We start from the raw sequence: 19,747 nt of genomic DNA on the forward strand, positions 1-19,747 counted from the left end.
GAAGTAGTACACTTACCTTTAAGACTCCTCTTCTCTTTAAGACTAACCCTCCGTGCTCCTGAACCACTTTCTGCCCTCTAAGCCTTTAGTGTCAGCCTCCCAAGTTGTTATTTTCCTCCTCTCCCTCTTCACTTTCCTTCTCCTCAATCTGTAAGGGCACAGTATAAATAAAATGTATATGCTCTTCACAGAATACAGGGTGGGGCAAAAAGTTTACAGTTGTGAGTATGCAAAACAGTTTGTTTTTGTATTATTACTTAGTAATTATTGTACTATTTTCCACACAAACAACTGTAAACTTGCGTTTGCCCCACCCTGCATATGCTCTTGTGCTATAAATCACTGTCAATAGTGCACTGGGGTTGGTGCTGAGCATAAAGAACTTTTAAAATACCTTTGAAAACAGATCTAGTTACTATTTATTTTACTTGTTAAAATGTTAAATCTTGTATACATTTATTGAGACTCCAAATCTTGGACTGACATCATATTCTCATCTCATTTATATCCCTTCAGTTTTACCCACGCAGCCAAACTAAAAGGAGACTCACTTAGAAAAGATACAATAGTCTGTAACACAGTACTTTCTAAAGGGAATTTTAGAAATAATTTTGGATTATGTGTATTTTCGTCTTACATGATGACATTAGAAGCTAGTTTCCAGGTACAATGTAACTCTGCTACCAGGCAGCCATTAAAAAATAATTAAAACCCTGCCTTGGCCTCCATCCTCCCACAGGCACTGCCTAATCTCTTTCCTCATCTACATTTCTCAAGAGTAAGCTATATTCACTATTCTCTCTGCTTGGTCCCTTCTGTTTATTCTGATTTTTGCCCCCATCACTCAATTCTAACTGTTCTCCCTAAGGTAACAGTGATCTAATTTCCAAATTCAGTGGAAAATTTTCAGTGCCTATCTCACTACACCTATCTGTTGCACTTGACACTAAAGATACTTCCTCATTTCTGATGCCTCCACTCAGCTTCTGTAACACCACACTCTCCTCCGTCCAGGTTCCTCTTAACATTCCTTCTTGGGATCCACCCAGTCTTTCAATGGTGTGCTGCTCAGAGTTCCATCTTTGGCCCACGGTCCTTCTCACTTCACACTTCACGTACTCTCTTACGCACTCCCAGAGTTCCTACTACCACTAAGAGGTGATGCCGAAACTAGTCATGACCTAGATAGATCTCTCCCAAGCTCAGGTCAATCATGGTCCACGCCAACCTTCCTAGGAGAAACTGCCTCACACACTTCCCCTACTGAAAGAAGTAAAGCCCAGACCATCCTTGTGCCAGGAGGATTTTTTATTTGTGGTAACTACCCTCACATACCCCACTACAGCTGATTCAACTAAGACTAGCACCTGACATGAATGCCACCAATTCATGCCATGGCATATAATGAAAAGTTCTGCCTAACTAAGAATGACAATTAGCAATGCTGATTTGATACTTCTCTCAGGAATTTGAAATAGGAAGGAAAGAATAAGCCAGTCGAGCAGGAAAAGAGAAGTAAGAAAACCGGAAGTAGTGACTGCAGCTGAGTCACCTTAGCAGCAGAATTAAAGTGAAAAGCCAGGAACTCCAGCTGTTGTGATTATTTGGAACCACCTTAACTTCAGAAGGGCTTGCTTCTTTGGCTTCTTCTGGGTTCCATGAAGTCAGATCGCATGGCTAAGATTCCCATTTTTACTTATCTTCAAATATGCTATACTACTACTAACAATCATTATTAGATTCATGGTTCATTGCAAGAACCTACAGAGAAGAACCCAAGCACCAGCTTTGATTTCTCTCTCCATCATTCCATCACATCCGGTCAGTGTTACTTTAAAATATAACAACTACGCTCTTCTTCACCCCGATCAATGATCAAATTCAGATCCTCATTTCTTACCTGGTCTGCTGCAACAGCCTTCTAAATAAGTTTGCTATTTCCAGTATTGTACCGTTTGAATTTATCTTCCAATTAGTTGTGTAGTATGAGAAAAATGAAAATATGAAACAATCACTTTCTATTTGTAATGCTACAGAATAAAATTTAAGCTCAATAAAATATTATATAAGACCTCTCACAATCTTTTTCTAGCTGCTCCTTGTCACACACTTAAATTCCAATAACCCCAAACTGCTTGTCGATCCGAAGGTACACAACAACTCTCTACGTTTTTACTTATAATGCCCGGCCCCTCTCCTCTTCCCCTATAGACTACTCATCTTTTTTTTTTTAATTGTATTCACTTATTTTTAGAGGGAAAGGGAAGGAGAGAAATATCAATGTATGGTTGCCTCTCGTGGGTCCCCTGCCGGGAACTGGCCTGCAACCCAGGCATGTGCCCTGACTGGGAATCAAACCGAGATCATGTGGTTCACAGGCCCGTGCTCAATCCACTGAGCTACACCAGCCAGGGCTTAGACTACTCATCTTTTAAGACTGTCCACTAGTCTTACCCCCTCTAAAAGCTGTCCCTGACTCACCATCTTCATCCCTTCCAATGTCAACCTGGGGTAGAGCTTCTCCTGTCTTCCACACTACTTTTTATAACACTCCTTTCACTATACTCATGCCCTTTGAGCTCTTTGAGTTCAAAGACAGTATCTCACACACCTCTGAGTGCCCAGAACCTTGCACAACATAAACTCTTATTAAAAGGTTGGTGAATAAAGAATAAGAAAGCAGAGAGCAAGGCATATATACAAACTGTTTAGCAGAATATCTGTCCTATAGCAATTGCTCAATAAATTATCATTACTATTATCTATTTTTCTGCAAGTATGATTATTAGATTCACTTGATTCTTTCCATTATTACCTGATATTTTTAAAGCTAAATTTCCCAGAATTTCAAGAGAGAGATTCCTGGGAAAAGCTCAGTTTGGTTTATAAGTCCCTTGATTGTGAAGAGCAATTTTACATCACTCCCATAATTCTTACATTTGTATTGGCAAGTAAGCAAATATATCTTGAGATATTTGTTCAACCTTAAGAAGTACAAGGAATCAGATAAGCAATTAAACTTGGGTCTAACAACTGTTGATATTGAGGGGGAGGGGAATTAGATACACCAAGAGTTCAACCTATTGGGGTAGATACTGTTAATAATGTTTAATTTAAAAGTGCAATCCACTATTTGATTGCTTCTTACCATTCCCAACTTACACTTATCTTGTGTTTCTTCTAAGCTGCCCTGAACTAGCACAATCAAGACTTTCGGACTTTTCCACAGCATTAGTTGTTCCAAATAACACTTTTCTCCAGAGGAAATACTTTTAATGCCAACTATTCTTCAAAAAGTTCTAAGGTAATCACTGAATTTTTACCTATTTGATATCATTAAGTCTCATATAAAGTGAAATGGGCAATTTGGTATAATGGAAAGAGTACTAAATTTAGAATAGTGAAAATTAAGTTTTCAATTCTCGGTTAACCGTGACTGGCAAAATCGAACCTCTAGGTGCTCCCACTTTCTAGATCTAAAATGAGAATTCTACCATCTTGTCCAAATCTACTGGTATCAAAATGTTTTGTAAAGTATCTAAATAATGATAATATTATAATATAAAAATGAAATCTGTAACTGAAACATTGATAGTAATCAAATCCATTGTCAAATTCATGAAAATGCTTTAAGTTGAAAGTTATCTTTATAACTAAGTCCAAACTTGTCACATTCATACTTATTCAAAGCTGAAAATAATTGTAAAAATAAAAGGAAAGAAACATGCCTGAGTATTTCAACAGTTGCTGTATGACCACTAAGCAAAAAGTTTTTTTCAATTTTTAACATATAGAATACACACCCGCTATTCCTCTGTAATCTAAACAACTTTGTCTATTTATCTGGTGTTTATCATTATTCCCTTCGGAACATTTAAAGAACCAGACACTGCTTCCAAAAACAGTAACTCCACTTAGAAGAATAACCTCTTAAAAGCAGAACATGGTCAGAGCAAAAGAAAACAAAATATTTATATTTCAAAGGTAAGGAAAATTCTCATTCTGAAAAACAGCTATCATCAATCCTTTAAAATCCTGTAATGTGCAAAAATACTTTGTGAACAGTAGTTTTTAATGTTAAAAGTGTCTCAAAATGCTTAGGTAAAAACAATGCAGCACAATGAAAGGTTAAATAAAACTCACTCTTCTTATTTTGGGACTTCAAAGTTTTATTACCCACTACCTATGACACTTCCCCTTTGCTCCCTTCCCGTATTACTGGGACAGAGTTGCTCAGTGCTTTGGTGTGGTCCACTCAGAAAAACAACAGGAAAAATGAAACACCCAACACATTAAAATAACAAGACAAGAGGAAGAAGCAGTAGAAAGGGACGAAAAGAGACTGTGTTTGCAAACAAGGGCAAAGGGAGAGAGAGAGACAAAGAGGAGATGGAAGAAAGGGACAGAAAAGCAAAAGGATGACAAACAACAAAATCTGTTCTTCTGTAAATAGTAGTTAATGCTTGTAAAAGAGAGAGAAGTTTCCAGAAAGTGAATCTTAGTATTACACAACAGAAATACAGAGGCCAATAGGAAAAATAATTGAGACAGCAGTGTCATAAATATTCCAAACGCCAACCAATTTCACACAAGCATGTACTTGTTTCTGACCCAAATCATGTAAATTTTATGTAAAATTTTATGTAAAAGGAGTTAGTAAAACTAACCAAGCCATGTCACAATGCTAAATAAACTGTAATCATGAATCTTATATATCATGGAAACTCGGGGCTGGAAATTTCCTTCCCAGCCATCCAGCTCAACTCCCTCATCACTCAAAGGAAGAAACTGAGGCCCTGTTTTGTAACATGCCTACAATCACGAATGACTGCAGAACTCAGGAAAGCTAGGGCTCTTTGTTCAATAATCCTACATATCTTCCACCTCTGATTTTCTAAAGCTAATTATTAACCATCAACCATGAATTTAAAATAAAGTTTTGTCAAGTCTAACAAAAAGCTTTCTGGTGGCCAGAAGTAATCACTTCATAACAGCACTAGTCACACAAATTAAAACATAAAATTAAATAATAGCCTTCACAGAGTATTAACAAAATGTCCTGACTTAAGGAAAAACAAAGACTCGATATTTTAAATTTTCAGCCATTAAGATTAAAAAATATACAGAAAGTTTTTCTCTGGATCTATGGATAAAAATATTCAACAAGGCCTATTTTTTGTATGTGATTCTCTGAAGTCAAATCATTTTGTAGACTTGTCGTCATTCTCCTTTCTGATTAAATAGTAACTTATTTGTCAAGGTTCTTCTCAAATTTCAGTCCTGTATGCTTTAAGAATTTAACCACCAGGATTGTTTATACCCTCTGTATCTCTGTCACTAGGATCTGATTAGGACCCTCCCTTTGTAGCCAATCAAAACGAGGCTGCTCTGAATGTAAAGCTCCAGGTTTAGGTTTGGGGCCTAAAAAACTGGGTTTGTTTCCAGGCAGATACATTGGATTGTTCCTCATCCACCACCAGCCCCGACCCCCAAGTAAACTTGAAGCATGGTATTAATTTGGGCTACATTTCAAAAATTCCCTTGGCAATTTACTATTTTATATAAAATTGATCTGCTTAAAGCTTTGTTTTAATATAGCAGGCACAGATAAGGGAAGAAGGAGACAAGCACAAGCCTAAGCCTTTTTTTTTAAACTGCAGGTGTAAAACATAAGCCAATTTTATTTAAAACACCGAATAACATTTTTAAAAATCATTGTTTTCGATCAGACTTCATATAACAACACGTAAATACAGAACGTTTCCATCAGTGGTGGTAGATTTCTGCTCCCCGAAGAAAACGCGGACTCCTGAGGTTTCACCACTCTTACCCTCCCAGTAGCCTTTAGTAAGAGACACTGATGGCAAACTTGAGCCCCTTGTCCTTTTGTCCCCCTAGACCATCTCTGGCCTAATTTGGACAAAATCCTCCACTGATTATTCCTTCCTCTATATATCTCCGCTCTCCCTTAATGAGAAATTATACCTCGGAATCGTGCCTCTCTTCCCCGCCCCCCCTCGCACCCCACGTAAGAAGAGAACGCCTGACCCACCGCCACCTGGAGAACAATGTAACCCAACTCCGAGTCCATGGATTCCTCCATCCAAGCCCTAAGATTTATCTTCAAGGGAAATCAGAAAGCGAGTTGCGTCCTGTCATCCTGGATTCCCTCAAGGTGTTCTCCTCCTGGCCTAGGATTACCCGCTCCATTATGCTGAGGAGCAGTACTCACCTTCCTTTTCCAAGCACCTGGCCCCTCGCCCTCGCACCTTTCACCACGACTCCCAACCCACCCTCGGAGAAGCAGCAAAGGCAGCGAGACTCCTCCGAGGGCGCCAGCCCGAGAGGGAGGGGGTCGGGGGCGGGTCGGGAGTCGGCAGCAGCGACAGGACACTTTGGTGGGCCCCACTCCCACCGCAGGACACACGCCCAGTACCTTTGTAGTGCACCCGCAGGTTGTTCTGAGAGAGGCCGATGTAGCTGAACTTGTCCTTCGGGCTCCAGGACCGAGGCAGCGGCGTCTCCTGTTCGTCCACCGCCGGGTAGAGGCGCTTGAGCCGCCGCTGCAGCTCCTTCTCCTGCTCGTTCAGGGCCGAGTCCCCGTGCAGGAAGGGGGCCGCGGCACTGCTGCCCGCCAGGGCTGGGGCGCCTCCAGCCGAGCCCGGGCCCGCTGCGAGACCTGGGGGCGCGGGGGGCGCGCTGGCGGGGGCGACGACAGAGGCAGGCGGCGGGGGTGGCGGCGGTGGCGGCGGGGCGGCAGTGGCCGGGGGTGGCGGCGGTGGCGGCGGTGGGTGGAGAAGCAGGGCGGCCGCCGCTGCCCCCAAGCCGCCCCCCGCGCCGCCTCCGGGGGAGCCGGCGGGAGGGGAGCCGGCGCTGACCGCCGAGGGCGCCGGGAGAACGACTCCGGAGACCGGGGCCACGGCCGCCGGAGGTGTTGGCGGCAGCTGCTGCTGTTGCTGCTGCTGTTGCGGCGGCGGCTGCGGCGGCTGCCCGGACATCCCGGCCGCGACTCAGCCTACTGTCGCCTCCACCTCTTCTCTCCTTCCTCCTCTGCTTCCCGGGGGCGCTGTCGCTGCGGCCGCCGGCACCAGGCGCCCAGTCCGCCCGCCCCGGAAGCAGGCGGCGGGCCGCGCGCCGAAGGAGAGCGCGACGGTTGGGGGGGCTCAGAGACAGGGAGTGGGCGGCGGGCCCCAGGAGGCCCCGAAAGAACGGTGGCCGGAGAGCGGGCGCGGGCCGAGGCGCTGAGAGCAAGAGCGAGGCGGGAGTCGGGCACAGGGGGCGCAGTGGCAGCCGCCGCGACCGCTGCTCTCGCTCTCGCGGCTGTTTCTCGGCGGGCGGACGGGCGGGCGGGCCTGGCCGGCGAGAGACGCTGCGCGCGGGCGGCGCTGGGCTAGGGGGCGGGCTCCGAGCGCGCGAGCAGCGCGAGGGGCGGGGAAGCGCGAGCGCGGGCCGGGGCGGCGGGGTGGTGGCGAGCGGCCCGAAAGGCGGGGACCGCCTCCTCCCCGGCCCGCTGTTAGCTCGCGGATGAGACAAGGGGCTCTAGGTGCAGGGTCCCTGCGGAGGTCCCTGCCTCGTCCCGCTAGCCCAACGCCTCCCCGCGCCCATCTCCTCCTACTTTACTTCTTTTTGTTGTCGCTCCACCTCCCCACCGTTGGGTTCCTGCTGGAGCAGAGGTGCAGCATCTCTCCAGGCGAAAGTAATCGAACCCCGCTGGGTCCGCTTCGAGCACCGCCCGCGGACATTCCCCGGAGCGCTCGGGCTCCGGGAACCCAAATAGGGTCCGCGAGGTAAGAGGTCTGGAGAGTGCCCACGGGTCCCCCAGCACAGGTTTCCGTTGGCCGCCTCCGTCTTTATGAACCTACTTCATTTCACAGTATTTAACACCTTAACATTATCGTATGGGAGTGGAAACCATTTCTGAACTTAAAATACTGAGCATTGTATTACTTAATTTTATGAGGACTTAAAGTGAATTTATAGTGGTCAAAGGTGTAACAGGTATACTAAAAAAAGTCTGGCATATCTTCAAAAAGCAGTTAGAAGACAAGGTTATAGTGTGTAGTTAGGAAGTGATTCTAGAGGCATCAAAACATTTTGTAAGACTCATTAATTTTCATAACAGGCCTCCTTAGGTAGCAAAGAATTGTGCTTATTTTTAAAAGAAGGAAATATTCACCGGGGTCAACAGAGTCAAAAGGAGGAAGGCCTTCCTACTTTGCACTTGCCAATAGAGTGCTTTGCTTCCCCCATTAATTTGGCACAAGTTGCCAAGTGTTGCTTTCTGACTCGTCCTATCATTACTGTTTTGTTTTCACCACTTCCCTTTGTTTATGTTATCCTTTCCTTAGAGGGCAAAATTGAACATGACATAGATTCTGGTATTGTGTTTGCTTTCAAAGATACTATGATGGTAACTGTTTGGTCAAATAAGCAAGGAATGGCTTGCTGAAAAGGCAATTATTTGTTTCGTTTTGATGAGGGTAGGTAATTTAACTGAAGGCCCTCAGTGTCTGGCCAGAACTAATATAGTCATTTAGTCTGATTTCTCCCTCAATTACCCAGACAACCAGATGCCTTGTTGTTCTTTAATAAAGTATGTTCAATAATTCTAAACTATTGTTTGATGACTTTTTCAAGCCAGTGCACTTTATATTACAAGATATCATTGTATTTAACTTGTTCTAAAAATTTTATTTACATTATAGTAATAATGAGTCAAATGTAAGCCAATCTTTATTTAAATATTAACCAGCCACGGTAGAAAAAATGGGTCCCCTGCCTTATTCATGCTTTCTTGAAATTCTCATTGAGAATTTATTTGTGAAGTTATGCTTTTTTTTTTCTGTCAGCACACTTGGAAACTATTTAGAACTTTGTGTATCCTGGAAATGGTTAAGAGAATAAAAGTACCTGATATTTTGTCAAAGCTTTTTATAGGAGTGACTGGTTTTCTCCAAACAAGCAATCTTAAAAAATTAATGGTTTCATTCTGGGGAAGGATCCTGTGACATGGACACTTTTTACACTGAAGGTGGTATAGAACATCAATAACGGTCATTTTAGAAAGCTACATATTTGGTGATGTTTGTAAAGAGAAGGTGTTCATGCCTGTTGACTCACTCCCACCAAAAGAAGTCAAAACCAACTAACAAAGTCAAGTGCAGGAAATTTAGGCCTAAAAATGTTCCGCAGGAAGTATTGATAGATGAAATATGGAAGCAAACTAAATGCTCAGCATGAAGCGAGGAGTTGAAGAAAGCGTCATCTACGCCTTTCGGTTGAATTGGGACTGCAGGAGCACACATAGCACATCTGTTTAATTCCTTCTTCGTCTTTAAATGCATCTCCTCTGGGTGAGGGAATTGCCAAAAGATGAGGACAACAAATTAGAAAAAGACACTTCTTCCTCTTGATGTAGTACAAGATTGGGCTCAATTGCAGATTCACTGCCTCCAAACCTGCACGGGCACAGGCTGAAATATATGGCGTCTTCAAAAATGGTTTGTGCTACATGGAACAAGGGCACATGATAATTATATACTGCCAAAACTGTCACTAAAAAGACATGAAGGAAAATCCCAAATCGTTTTATAATTGGTAATTGTGATACATAATTAAAAGTAAACTTTTATTAATACAAAGTATAAAACTGGTCTATGGAGATGTAAGTGGTAAAAGCCTATTAGCCTTGAACTTCACACTCTTTGCACCTGTATTTTCAGACTTTACCATGTATTGCTGTAATATGGATATATGTCTATCTGCTGAGGTTCTCAGTAGCCAACAATAGGACACAATTGTAGCTTTCTTTTTTTAAGACTTTATTTATTTATTTTTAGAGAGAGCGGAAGGGAGGGGGAAATAGAGGGAGAGAAATATCCATGTGCAAGAGATACATCGATCAGCTGCTTCTCACAAGCCCCCAAGTGGACCTGGCCTACAACCCAGGCCTGTGCCCTGAGTGGGAATTGAACCTGTAGCCTTCCAGTTTGCAGGCTGGCACTTTATCCACTGAGCCACACCAGCTAGGGCACAACTGTGGCTTTCTTAAGCAGCAGGATCTTATTGGAAAGATACTGGATGATTCTCAAAATTGACCAGGAGGCTGGACATCTAGCCCACATTCAAGGAAAGAGGATAATACAAAGGCATGAATATCAGAAGGTGGGGATCTTGTAGCTCTCTTTAAAGGCTGCATATCACTAGGTCGTTGCAACTTGTGGTGAATCTAGGGAGACTGCACTTGCCACACACATCAAATACAGCTGTAGACTAGGGAGTAGCAAACTTTTTCTGTAATGGGTCAGTAGGAAATATTTTAGGCTCTACAAGCCAAATGGTGCCTGTCACAACTACTCAACTTTGCCACTATAGATGAAAAGTAGCCATAGACAATCTATAAACCAATAGCTGTGCCTGTGTTTTAATAAAGCTTTATTATTTTAAAAAAAGGCAGCAGGCTAGCTTTGGCCTACTGTAGTTCCTGTTCTAGTGCATTTTATCAATATTCCTTATACACTGTTCTCAACACTAAGTGACAAGACAAAGTCACCGGCAATGAAATCCCGGGAGTCAGTAAGTTCACCTTATTATCAACAATGCATGCTGCGCCTTTAGAGTCCTGGATGAGCTTATGCCAAATGTGCATGGAATCAGGATATTTTGGCAGCTAATGTGTGGTAAATTGAAATGGAAGGCAAACAGCCAAACAATGCTAACTATATAGCAGGATGGTGTCCAAAATGGGAGTAGTGCTCTGTCAGCAGTTACTAAGCACCTATTTGGAACCCTGTGTTAGGTTCTGGGCATGGAGTAAGCAAAAGAGGGAAGAAGGATTACAAAGACGAACAAGGCAGTGTGGAACCCACTGCTGCAGTGAATGAAGTGGAGTTGGAGGGGCAAAGTTGGCACATGTGAATTAGAGCATGCTTCTCAAACCTGATAGAAGGATTTGCTGAGTGGGACCCAGGATTCTGCATCACTAACAGGCTTCCAGGCCATGCCACTGCTGCTGGTTCACGGACCATCCTTTGAATAGCAAGGACTTAGAGAAACAGAGGCTTCAGAGAGTCCAAAGCCAGGCTGACAAAGTCACATGAGGGAGGACTTCTCATATTGTCTTGGCCAGACTGGGAAGGTGGTGCTGGCTCTAACCACAGAACCAAGAGATAGTATTTCCAGGGTTTAGGATTCAGAGTGAAAAGAATCTGTAGACTCACGTGGGACAACACAAGTGCATTATCCCATTACTTCATGTTCATGTGTGAATGAAATGATTACAGTTCAGTGTTCATTAATAAAATATACAGGAAAAAAAGTACATTTAGAGGAAACTTTGTTAACATGTTCTACAAGAATTTGAACAAAAATTGCAATTTTGGCTTAAAGATTCTGAGCTAACAATTATTTAACAAATGTGTCTATCAATCTCCTGATTTTCCTCTTAATTTTTTCTTTTTCTAGCCCACTGTAACTCATTTGTCAAAACTCACATTTTTTCTTTCCTACTGATTTTTATGTTCCCTCTTTCCAGTTTCCTTATAGCAATATGAAAAGTGTATTCAGCCCTGGCTGGTGTGGCTCAATGGATTGAATGCCAACCTGCAAACCAGAGAATTACTGGTTTGATTCCCAGTCAGGGCATATGCCTGGCTTCCAGGCCGGGTCCCCAGTTGGGGACATACGAGACGCAATCACACATTGATATTTCTCTCCCTTTCTTTCTCCCTCCCTTCCCCTCTGCCTAAAAATAAATAATTAAAATATTTTTAAAAAGAGAATAACGTGCATCCAAAATGGAGTGACAACAGAGAGCAGATAGCAGAAACTCACTTCCTTAGCACTGTCTCCCTCAGTGTTGTCAGGCAGGTGTGAGGAGGATCTTGATGGAATCACAGAATGCAAAGGCTGCCTGCAGTTTCCCGGATTCCACTCAATGGCCTCCTGGCCTGGGAAATGGCCATGGGTTCAGTGCATCCTATAGTGTGGTGTGCGGGCAGTCAAAGTCATGGTTTTTTAGTCTCTCTGGACTGTTACACAAAATACCACTGACTGGGTGGTTTATAGACAACTTTTATTTCTCACAGATCTGTAGACTTAGGGAGTCTGAGATCAGGGTACCAGCAGCTTCAGTGTCTGGTGAGAATCTGCTTCCTGATTCATAAAGGGCTATCTTCTCACTGGGGTCTCTCTGCGGTCTCCTTTACGAGGGCACGGATCCCATTCATGAGGGCTCCACCTTCATGACCTAATTGCCCCCAAAGGCTCCACCTCCCAATAACATCACACTGGGGATTAGGTTTCTACATATGGATTTGGGTGGGGGGGACACACACTTTCAGTCTTTAGCAACAAAGTTAGGGAAGAAACAGGAAAAGATGAAAATAGACAAAAGAGGAAAGAGTAAAAAAAGATATATCCTTAAAGGATAATAATAATTAGTTTCCCAAAGTGCCAGACATCATTGTGGGCTATGTAACTTGCCTACCCACTGGGTTTAGCCCCCTATTCCTGAGATGTAGGCCGCATTTCAGTCATGATGTATTGAGTCCCTACTATATGCAATACACAGTGCTAGGCAGCAGGTGGACATTTAAAAAAAGAAAGAGTAACCTAAGGTCCTCACCTTCAAGGAGTTCAGAGGTTTGTGGAAAAGAACATTATTTGCACAACCAGTTTCTCTGGGCAGTATGTGAAAAGTACTGTAATAGAAACAAAAGACCCATGCTATTTTTCTAATATTTCAGGGAAGGTAATTCTCCAGTCTAACCCATTTTTATAAGTAAAATAACTTCATTTTCAATTTAAGTTTCTTTGTACCTGGTTTGCAACATGGAGATACAATGCACACACACACGTATCTGCACGTATAATCGCTGTGGTCCTCACAGAGGCGCAAAGTCTATCTACAGCCGAAGTAGGTAGATTTAAAAAGTGATTTAGTGAGACAGCTCATGTCACAATTCACTTTCTTTCATCATGGCTATAGCATTTTATGCTTGCTTGTTAATGTTTTAAACATTTTTGTTTGTTTTTCTTAAGTGGCTTTCAAGAGTTGCAAGGAAAAATATGCCCAGCAATGTGAGGCTTTTTCAAATGGTCATATTTCAAAGATGTTAGTACATCTGTATCCTAAAAAGCAGTTGTTTCAAAGACTTCTTTAGTATTTTTCTGCTTTAACCTGCAATTAGTTTATCTTACCGATATTTAACTTAGAAATAGCTATCAAATTTAAAGAGGAGTGGCATTGGCTATGGACTCACTGGTCTGTCTCCTAACATCACCAGCATTCTTAACCCCTCACGTGACTTACGCCACTGCCCATCAGAAAGCTCACAGACGAACAATTGAGCTTTGGCATTCTTAACAGGCCTAAAACATTTCTGTAGCGTAGTACGCCACCCCATCATATTCTATAAGTGTATTGAAAATCTGCATGATAAGAAAACGACGAAGCCACACTGACATGGGGGCTAGGCTGCTGAGTGAGTGACTGCATATTTCCATGCAGTGCACTAACCTCATCACGTGTGATGCAGTTCGTGCTTGGCAAAATTATGAACCAAGATTATGACAAGAATCTTGTGGCCTCCTTCTAAAAAGTCAATACTGGGTAATCAATGTAAATGTAAGTGTGCAAGTACTGCCCCGATTAGCTTCTTCCAACGTGCATATCACTCTTTATCTTGGTGTGGTAAGAGGGTAGACCCAAAAATGGCTCCCCAAATATCCACTGTGAGCCTGTGAGTGTGACCTTATTTGGAAATAAGGTCTTTGCAGATGTGATTCAATTAAGGATCACAAAAGAGGTAATCCTGAATTATCCCAGTGTACCCAAAATCCAATGGCAAGTCCTTACAAAGAGAGGCAGAGGGAGATTTGATACAGACCGATGAGGAGGCGGCATGCATAGAGGAGCAGACCATGTAAAGGTGGAGCCGAGAGATGTGCCCACAAGCCGAGGAGTGCCGACATCCACCAGAAGCTGGAGGAGGCAGAGAGTGGATTCTCCCCACAACTGGAGGGAGTGCAGCTGGGTCAGCACCTGGGTCTTGGACTTCTGACCTCCCAAACAATTAGAGAATAAACTGTTGTTCTAGGTGACCAAATCTGTGGTAATTTGTTATGGCAAGCACAGAATACTAATGCACACATACACTTTTTTAGATTATGGGAGGAAAAGTTGTACAAAGTTGTTAAGAAAATTAAGTATACTGTGTATTGTGGAAGCAAGAGTGATATATTAACACATCTCCCTCATCAAATTACAATGCTTCTTATTTGTCCCTTTTTTTTTTTGGTAAAATTCAGAGCTCATGAATCATGTAAGTTGTATACATCCAAACTGGGTGTACTACCTTGTCCTCATAATTCTGTGTGTGTGTGTGTCTGTCTCTATCTTCATCTCTCTCTGAGTTCTGACCACAGCTCAGTAAAGGAAGGAGTTAATAGCACTCTGGTTTGATGGAAAAATAATTTTATCATTGGGGTACGAGCTAAAATGGCTTTTCTATTGAGCAGAAGCCATAGATGCCGTGAAACTGCCTTAAGAATATTATTAGAGGGCCACCTTGGCTACCACAGCTCAGGGCTGTTACTTTTTAACCATTACATGCCTAATGCCATGTGTATTATGCTTTAACAACCATTTAAAAATCTGATTCCATAAAGATAACTTTGTAGGATGGTTTAGGTATCTCACATCAGGTTTCCTAGCAGCAGAGACTGAGATGGAGTTTCTGATGCAAGGGACTGTTTTTTTAAAGCGAGTCCTCTCACATGAAATCCATAAGGGAATAAGGGAAGCAGGACAGTGCAGAGGAAGATACTGGGTATGAAGGTGAGGGTTCAGTGAAGACTGACTGCAACCTGACCCCACAGGGAGCTCTGGAGTGTGTGTGGCACTGCAGAATTGGCTCGGCTTAGGCATGAGTCCAGGATTTTTATAACCTGTATCAATCATTCATTAGCTGTAGACCACCTGCCCCCCTAGGGGAGCATACTGTCCTGAGCATCTGGGGAAGGAGACTCACTTCACACAAGAGCAATTCTCTGGAGAGGAGTGTGGCCTGAGCCATTGGCACCAACACTCCTAGCAGCCGGAGATGGGTGCGCTGGTGGGAACTGATCAGGACACCAATGGCATTGAGGGATGCACGGGCTTTGCTTCAAATGGCATTTCTGATCACACAGCTGGTCATGTCAGTGAATGCCTCTGCTCTAAGAGAACTCCAAAAGAAAAAAAAAAGTGTTTGCATTATTGAAGAGTGCTGGAATTTCTCAAATCTTGTATATCATATTATGAAGGTATAATCAGCAAATACTTGCAAATTTTCATAGGCATAATCTGGGGACAGTGTCTTTTGTAGAGAAATCATTCTAGCAAATGTGTTTGTAAGCAGGAGCACAGTCACACCTTTGGCTGTGCCGCTGTGTCCTGCTCAGAGCTGACCTCCATCCTGTTTGTTTTCATGATCTGTCTCTTTTCCCACTCTCTGTCAACCCCGTGTCTGTGTCAGTGTGGTTTACTTGAGTCTGTAAGGTTATGGTAAGTACAGGTCACATCTATTTATTGTTCTCTATGAAGCATGTTGCACAATTATCTGCATGATAACCACTTCCTGTTGATGATGCCCTGCAGTCGCTGGCTATTTGCTTTTTGATGATGGCAGTGATGTTCTACTTAATAATTGCCCAGGCTTTAAACACCTGACTCAGGCATCATCCTAAGCAGGACATTCAGATACCTCCAAGAGCCAGAGAGATGATGTAAAAGAGTGAGCCAGGTATATATAACACAACAGAGAGCTGTGGGAGCTTGGAAAGACTGGAGAGTGTAAAGGATTTCAAATCAGAGTGTTTGAAACAGTACATGGGCCAAACAACACACTTCTGTGGGTCAGATCTAGCTAATGAGTCACCAGCTAGTGACTCAAAGGCTAGTCAGAACCCAGAGCTGAAAATTGAGGCCAATTACACATGTCCTGAATGTGCTTTGCTGTCTTACCTCTCTGCCTGGCTCACCAAGGAGCCCCAAACTGTTGCGATTTGCCTCTGCCCACAGTGGGTGATGGGAAGCACCAGATCCTTTCAGTCATGTTGCTGTGCCTGTCGAAACAGACCTGGAATTCTCAAGCTACTTCCTGGCTTGCCAGGGAAAGCTGAGTCTCGGCTGGCCCATTACTTAATAAAATCATGAGAAAAACCTTAAAGCCCATTTCCTATTCTAACGCCCTGTATCTAGTAGGCACTCCTTAAATAGTTCCTGATGCTACAAACAAGCTAATTTCATAACACTTGACTCCAGGTCTTTTATAACCCACCCTGTAGTTTTCATTCTAAGAATGCTGTTTTTCACACTTTGGTTAGGATGCCAAGATTACATGTACGAATAGCATGTTGAGGAGGATGTGGAGAAATTGGAATCTTCACACACTGCTGGCGGGAACGCAAAGTGGGGCAGCCACCGTGAAAAACAGTATGGTGGTTCCTCAACAAATTAAACGTAGCTCTTCCACTATATGGCCAATTTTACTCCTCAGCACATTCCTAGGAGGCATGAAAACGTGTCCACAGAAAACAAATGGCATGTCCACATGTCCAAACAAAAACTTGTTCATAGAGTCATTACTAATAATAGTCAAAAAGTGGAAACAATCCAGATATGTACCAACAGTGAATGGATAAATAAAATGTGGTTTGACCATACAATGGAATAGCATTCCTCGATAAAAAAGAGTGGGGCTACAACACGGAGGAACGAACCTTCATGATCCCTTTTACAGGTAAATAAAGTGTCCAGAGTAGGCCAGTCCCTAGAGACAGAAAGTGAACCTGGTTGCCAGGAGCTGAGGGGAGGATTGAATGGGGAAGAACTGCTAATATAGCACAGTGGTTCTTTTTGGAGTGATGAAAATGTTCTAAAATGCATGGTGATGGTATTTGGGCAACTTTTGAATACACCAAAACCCACTGAACTGTATACTTTAAATGGATGAATTATGTGCTATGTGAATTGTATCTCAATAAAGCTGTTATTAAAAAAAGATTATATGTACTATCGATGTTTTTGTCATAGCCACCAAATACCGTGTACGAGAATCTACTACAGTATAACTTCCAATGCTTTGCTCACTGGGTGGTACATAGTAGGTGGTAAATAGATGTTCGTTGAATGAATGTTGAATAGATTTTTAAAAGACTAGAATATTCAGTGAATTACGGTGAAGAAGTCTGGTCATTTAAACTTTCTAAATTTCTGGAGGATATCTTGAAAATTTGTGGATTTTTTTTCCTACAGGAAAGAGCCTAGCATGAAACCTGGCCTATGACATGCTGTCAATAAAATGCAGCTCCTTTATTCTTTTTGTGGAATGGTTTTAAAATTTACTATTCCAGGTTCTTTACTTAGTTTCAATTTTTTCAGTTTCATAATAGACCATCAATGGAAAATAGAGGTAGCGATTCAAAAAGACCAATATTACTTGTGTTCAGCAGTGGGAGTTACACTCAGCTAAGGAATGGCTTTTTGAATTTTGTGTTTAGGGTAAATGGACTAATACAGTGGTTCTCACACTGAAAAGTACTTCGCCTTCACCTGAAGGAGACAGATCTGGGGTGGGACCCAAGAATTTACATTTCCACACATTCCTGGGTAGTGCTGATGCTTCCAGTGTGGGCACCACTCTAAGAAATACTGAACTCAGATTTCTTAACTTTTTAAAGATTTTGAAACCATCACAAAGTTGCAGGAAAGTTGGAAATACAGTATAAAGAGCTTTTAAGTTATTGAGCTATTTGAGAGTACATTGCTGACACAACACCTATCACATTCTGATATTCGAGTGTGGAATTCCTAAAAAGAGATTCTTCTGTATAACCAAAGTATGAGCCCATGATCAGGAAAGGAACACTAATGCATTGTTGCCATCTAATCTTCACGCTCTGCTCAAAGTTTGCAAATTGCCCCAGTCACATTGTTTACAGCCTAGGGATCCAGTTCGAAACCACGCATTGTGTTTGGGTGTCCTGTGTCCATCACCCTGGAACAGTTTCTAGTCTCTCCTGGGCTTCCAGGACCCTGACACTTTTGAAGATCACTTTGGAAGGCCAGTTATTTTTGAGTGTCCCCAGTTTGGATTCATCTGATGTTTTCTCATGAGTAGATTCAAGTTAGATATCTTGGGTAGGAATGTTATATGAATGTCTCTGTGTTCTTCTTGGAGCATCCTATCAGGTGCTGCATGATTGCAATGTATCCCATGAATGATGATGTTAACCTTGATCATTTAATAAAGGTGACATCTGCCAGGCTAAACCACTATGAAGTTATTCCTTTTCCTTAGTAAATCTTTTGTGGAGAGGTATTTTGAAATGATGCAAATATCTCATTTCTTTGTAAACTTGCAATGTAGTCATTTGATTATTTCTTTATATTTCTATAGACTCATGGCTGCCTGTTTTCTTCAATAAATTATAATGCCCTACTATAATAATTTATTTTAATGCTGAACTTATTTCAAATTTGAGGGAGCCCTGGGTTTCTTATTTCTCCCACTTATTTCATGTGGGAGCCCTGGGTTTCTACTGTGTGTTCTTTTGACATGTCCCCATCATTCTCTGAGCACTTCCTGACCTTCTAGCACAACAAAATGCTCTCGATTTATCCTGTACTTCCCATGCTGTGGCCCTGGAGTCTGTCATTTCTCCAAGGAGCTGGAGCTGCTCTTAGTTGAAAATGGTATTTGAACCTTCTCGGTGAGAGCTGAGATATACATACTCACACATACACATGCATACTACATATATATTGCTGGGCAACAAATTACCACAGATTAGTAGCTTAAGACAACACGCACTTACTGATGGGTTTGGAGGTCAGGAGTCCTGGCAAGTCTCAGCTGGCTCCTCTGCTTCAGGGCCTCACAAAGTATGAGCTGGGGCTGTGGTTTTATCTCCAGGCTCAACTGGGGAAAGACCCACTTCCAAGCTCATGTGTGGGCAGAGTCCAGTTCCTTGTGGCTGTTGCCTGGAGGTCACCCTCAGTTCCTTGCCACATGGACTTCTTTGAGGACACCTCACAGCACAGCAGCTCGCTTCACCAGAACCACCAAGGAAAACCATCCCCAAGCAAGACAGAGTCATAGTCTTATGTAATGTAACACAGAAACAGCATCCTACTATCTTTGCTTTGTATTCTGTTATTTAGAAGCAAGTCATGTATCCTGCCACACTGGAGGGGAAAGAATCACACACGGGCATGGATACTGGGAGTGAAGATCATTGGTGGGCCTCCTAGGAGTATCTTACTGAAGTCATCTTTCCAAGTGGCAGAGGCAGCAGAGCCCCAGGCTCCAAAAATGAATAATCGGGAGCATCTCTGAGTTGGTCTGCTGCAATACATACGTGCCTATGAACATCTATATTTATAATTCCATCTGCTATCTTACCTGTCGTCCATCATCTTTGCACCTTGAAAATCATGGTTCACACTAATGCATCTAATTCCAACCTAACACCATAGTATTCATTTTAGCTCCCTCCCTTTCCATATTTGTAACTTCCTTCTCCGACAGTGAAAAATCTCACATATTTACTTATTTGATCAGTTTCCTATCTTCATCGCCACCCCTCTCCTCTTACAGATGCTTTTGTCTCTGCTCAGGTTCTGATGTCTCATGTCAGGCCATGGTCATGAGGACACCTCAGTCAGCATGTTCTGACTCTGACACACAGGGAACCGCCGCTC

At 42.7% G+C, this 19,747-nt stretch overlaps 1 protein-coding gene across 1 annotated transcript in view; it reads right to left on the bottom strand.

The window, feature by feature from the left end:
* RANBP9 (RAN binding protein 9) overlaps positions 1-7,086 on the bottom strand; it is a 77,629-nt gene extending 70,543 nt beyond the window's left edge. Inside the window, exon 1 of the mRNA XM_037037974.1 lies at positions 6,437-7,086. Within this exon, the coding sequence (XP_036893869.1) occupies positions 6,437-6,998 (562 nt within the window). The 5' untranslated portion in view covers positions 6,999-7,086. The remainder of the gene's footprint in view (positions 1-6,436) is intronic.
* Positions 7,087-19,747: the final 12,661 nt, after the last annotated feature.

Source organism: Sturnira hondurensis, unplaced genomic scaffold (assembly GCF_014824575.4).
Source record: "Sturnira hondurensis isolate 20B ecotype Veracruz unplaced genomic scaffold, ASM1482457v3 Scaffold0023817, whole genome shotgun sequence".
Lineage (NCBI taxonomy): Eukaryota > Metazoa > Chordata > Mammalia > Chiroptera > Phyllostomidae > Sturnira > Sturnira hondurensis.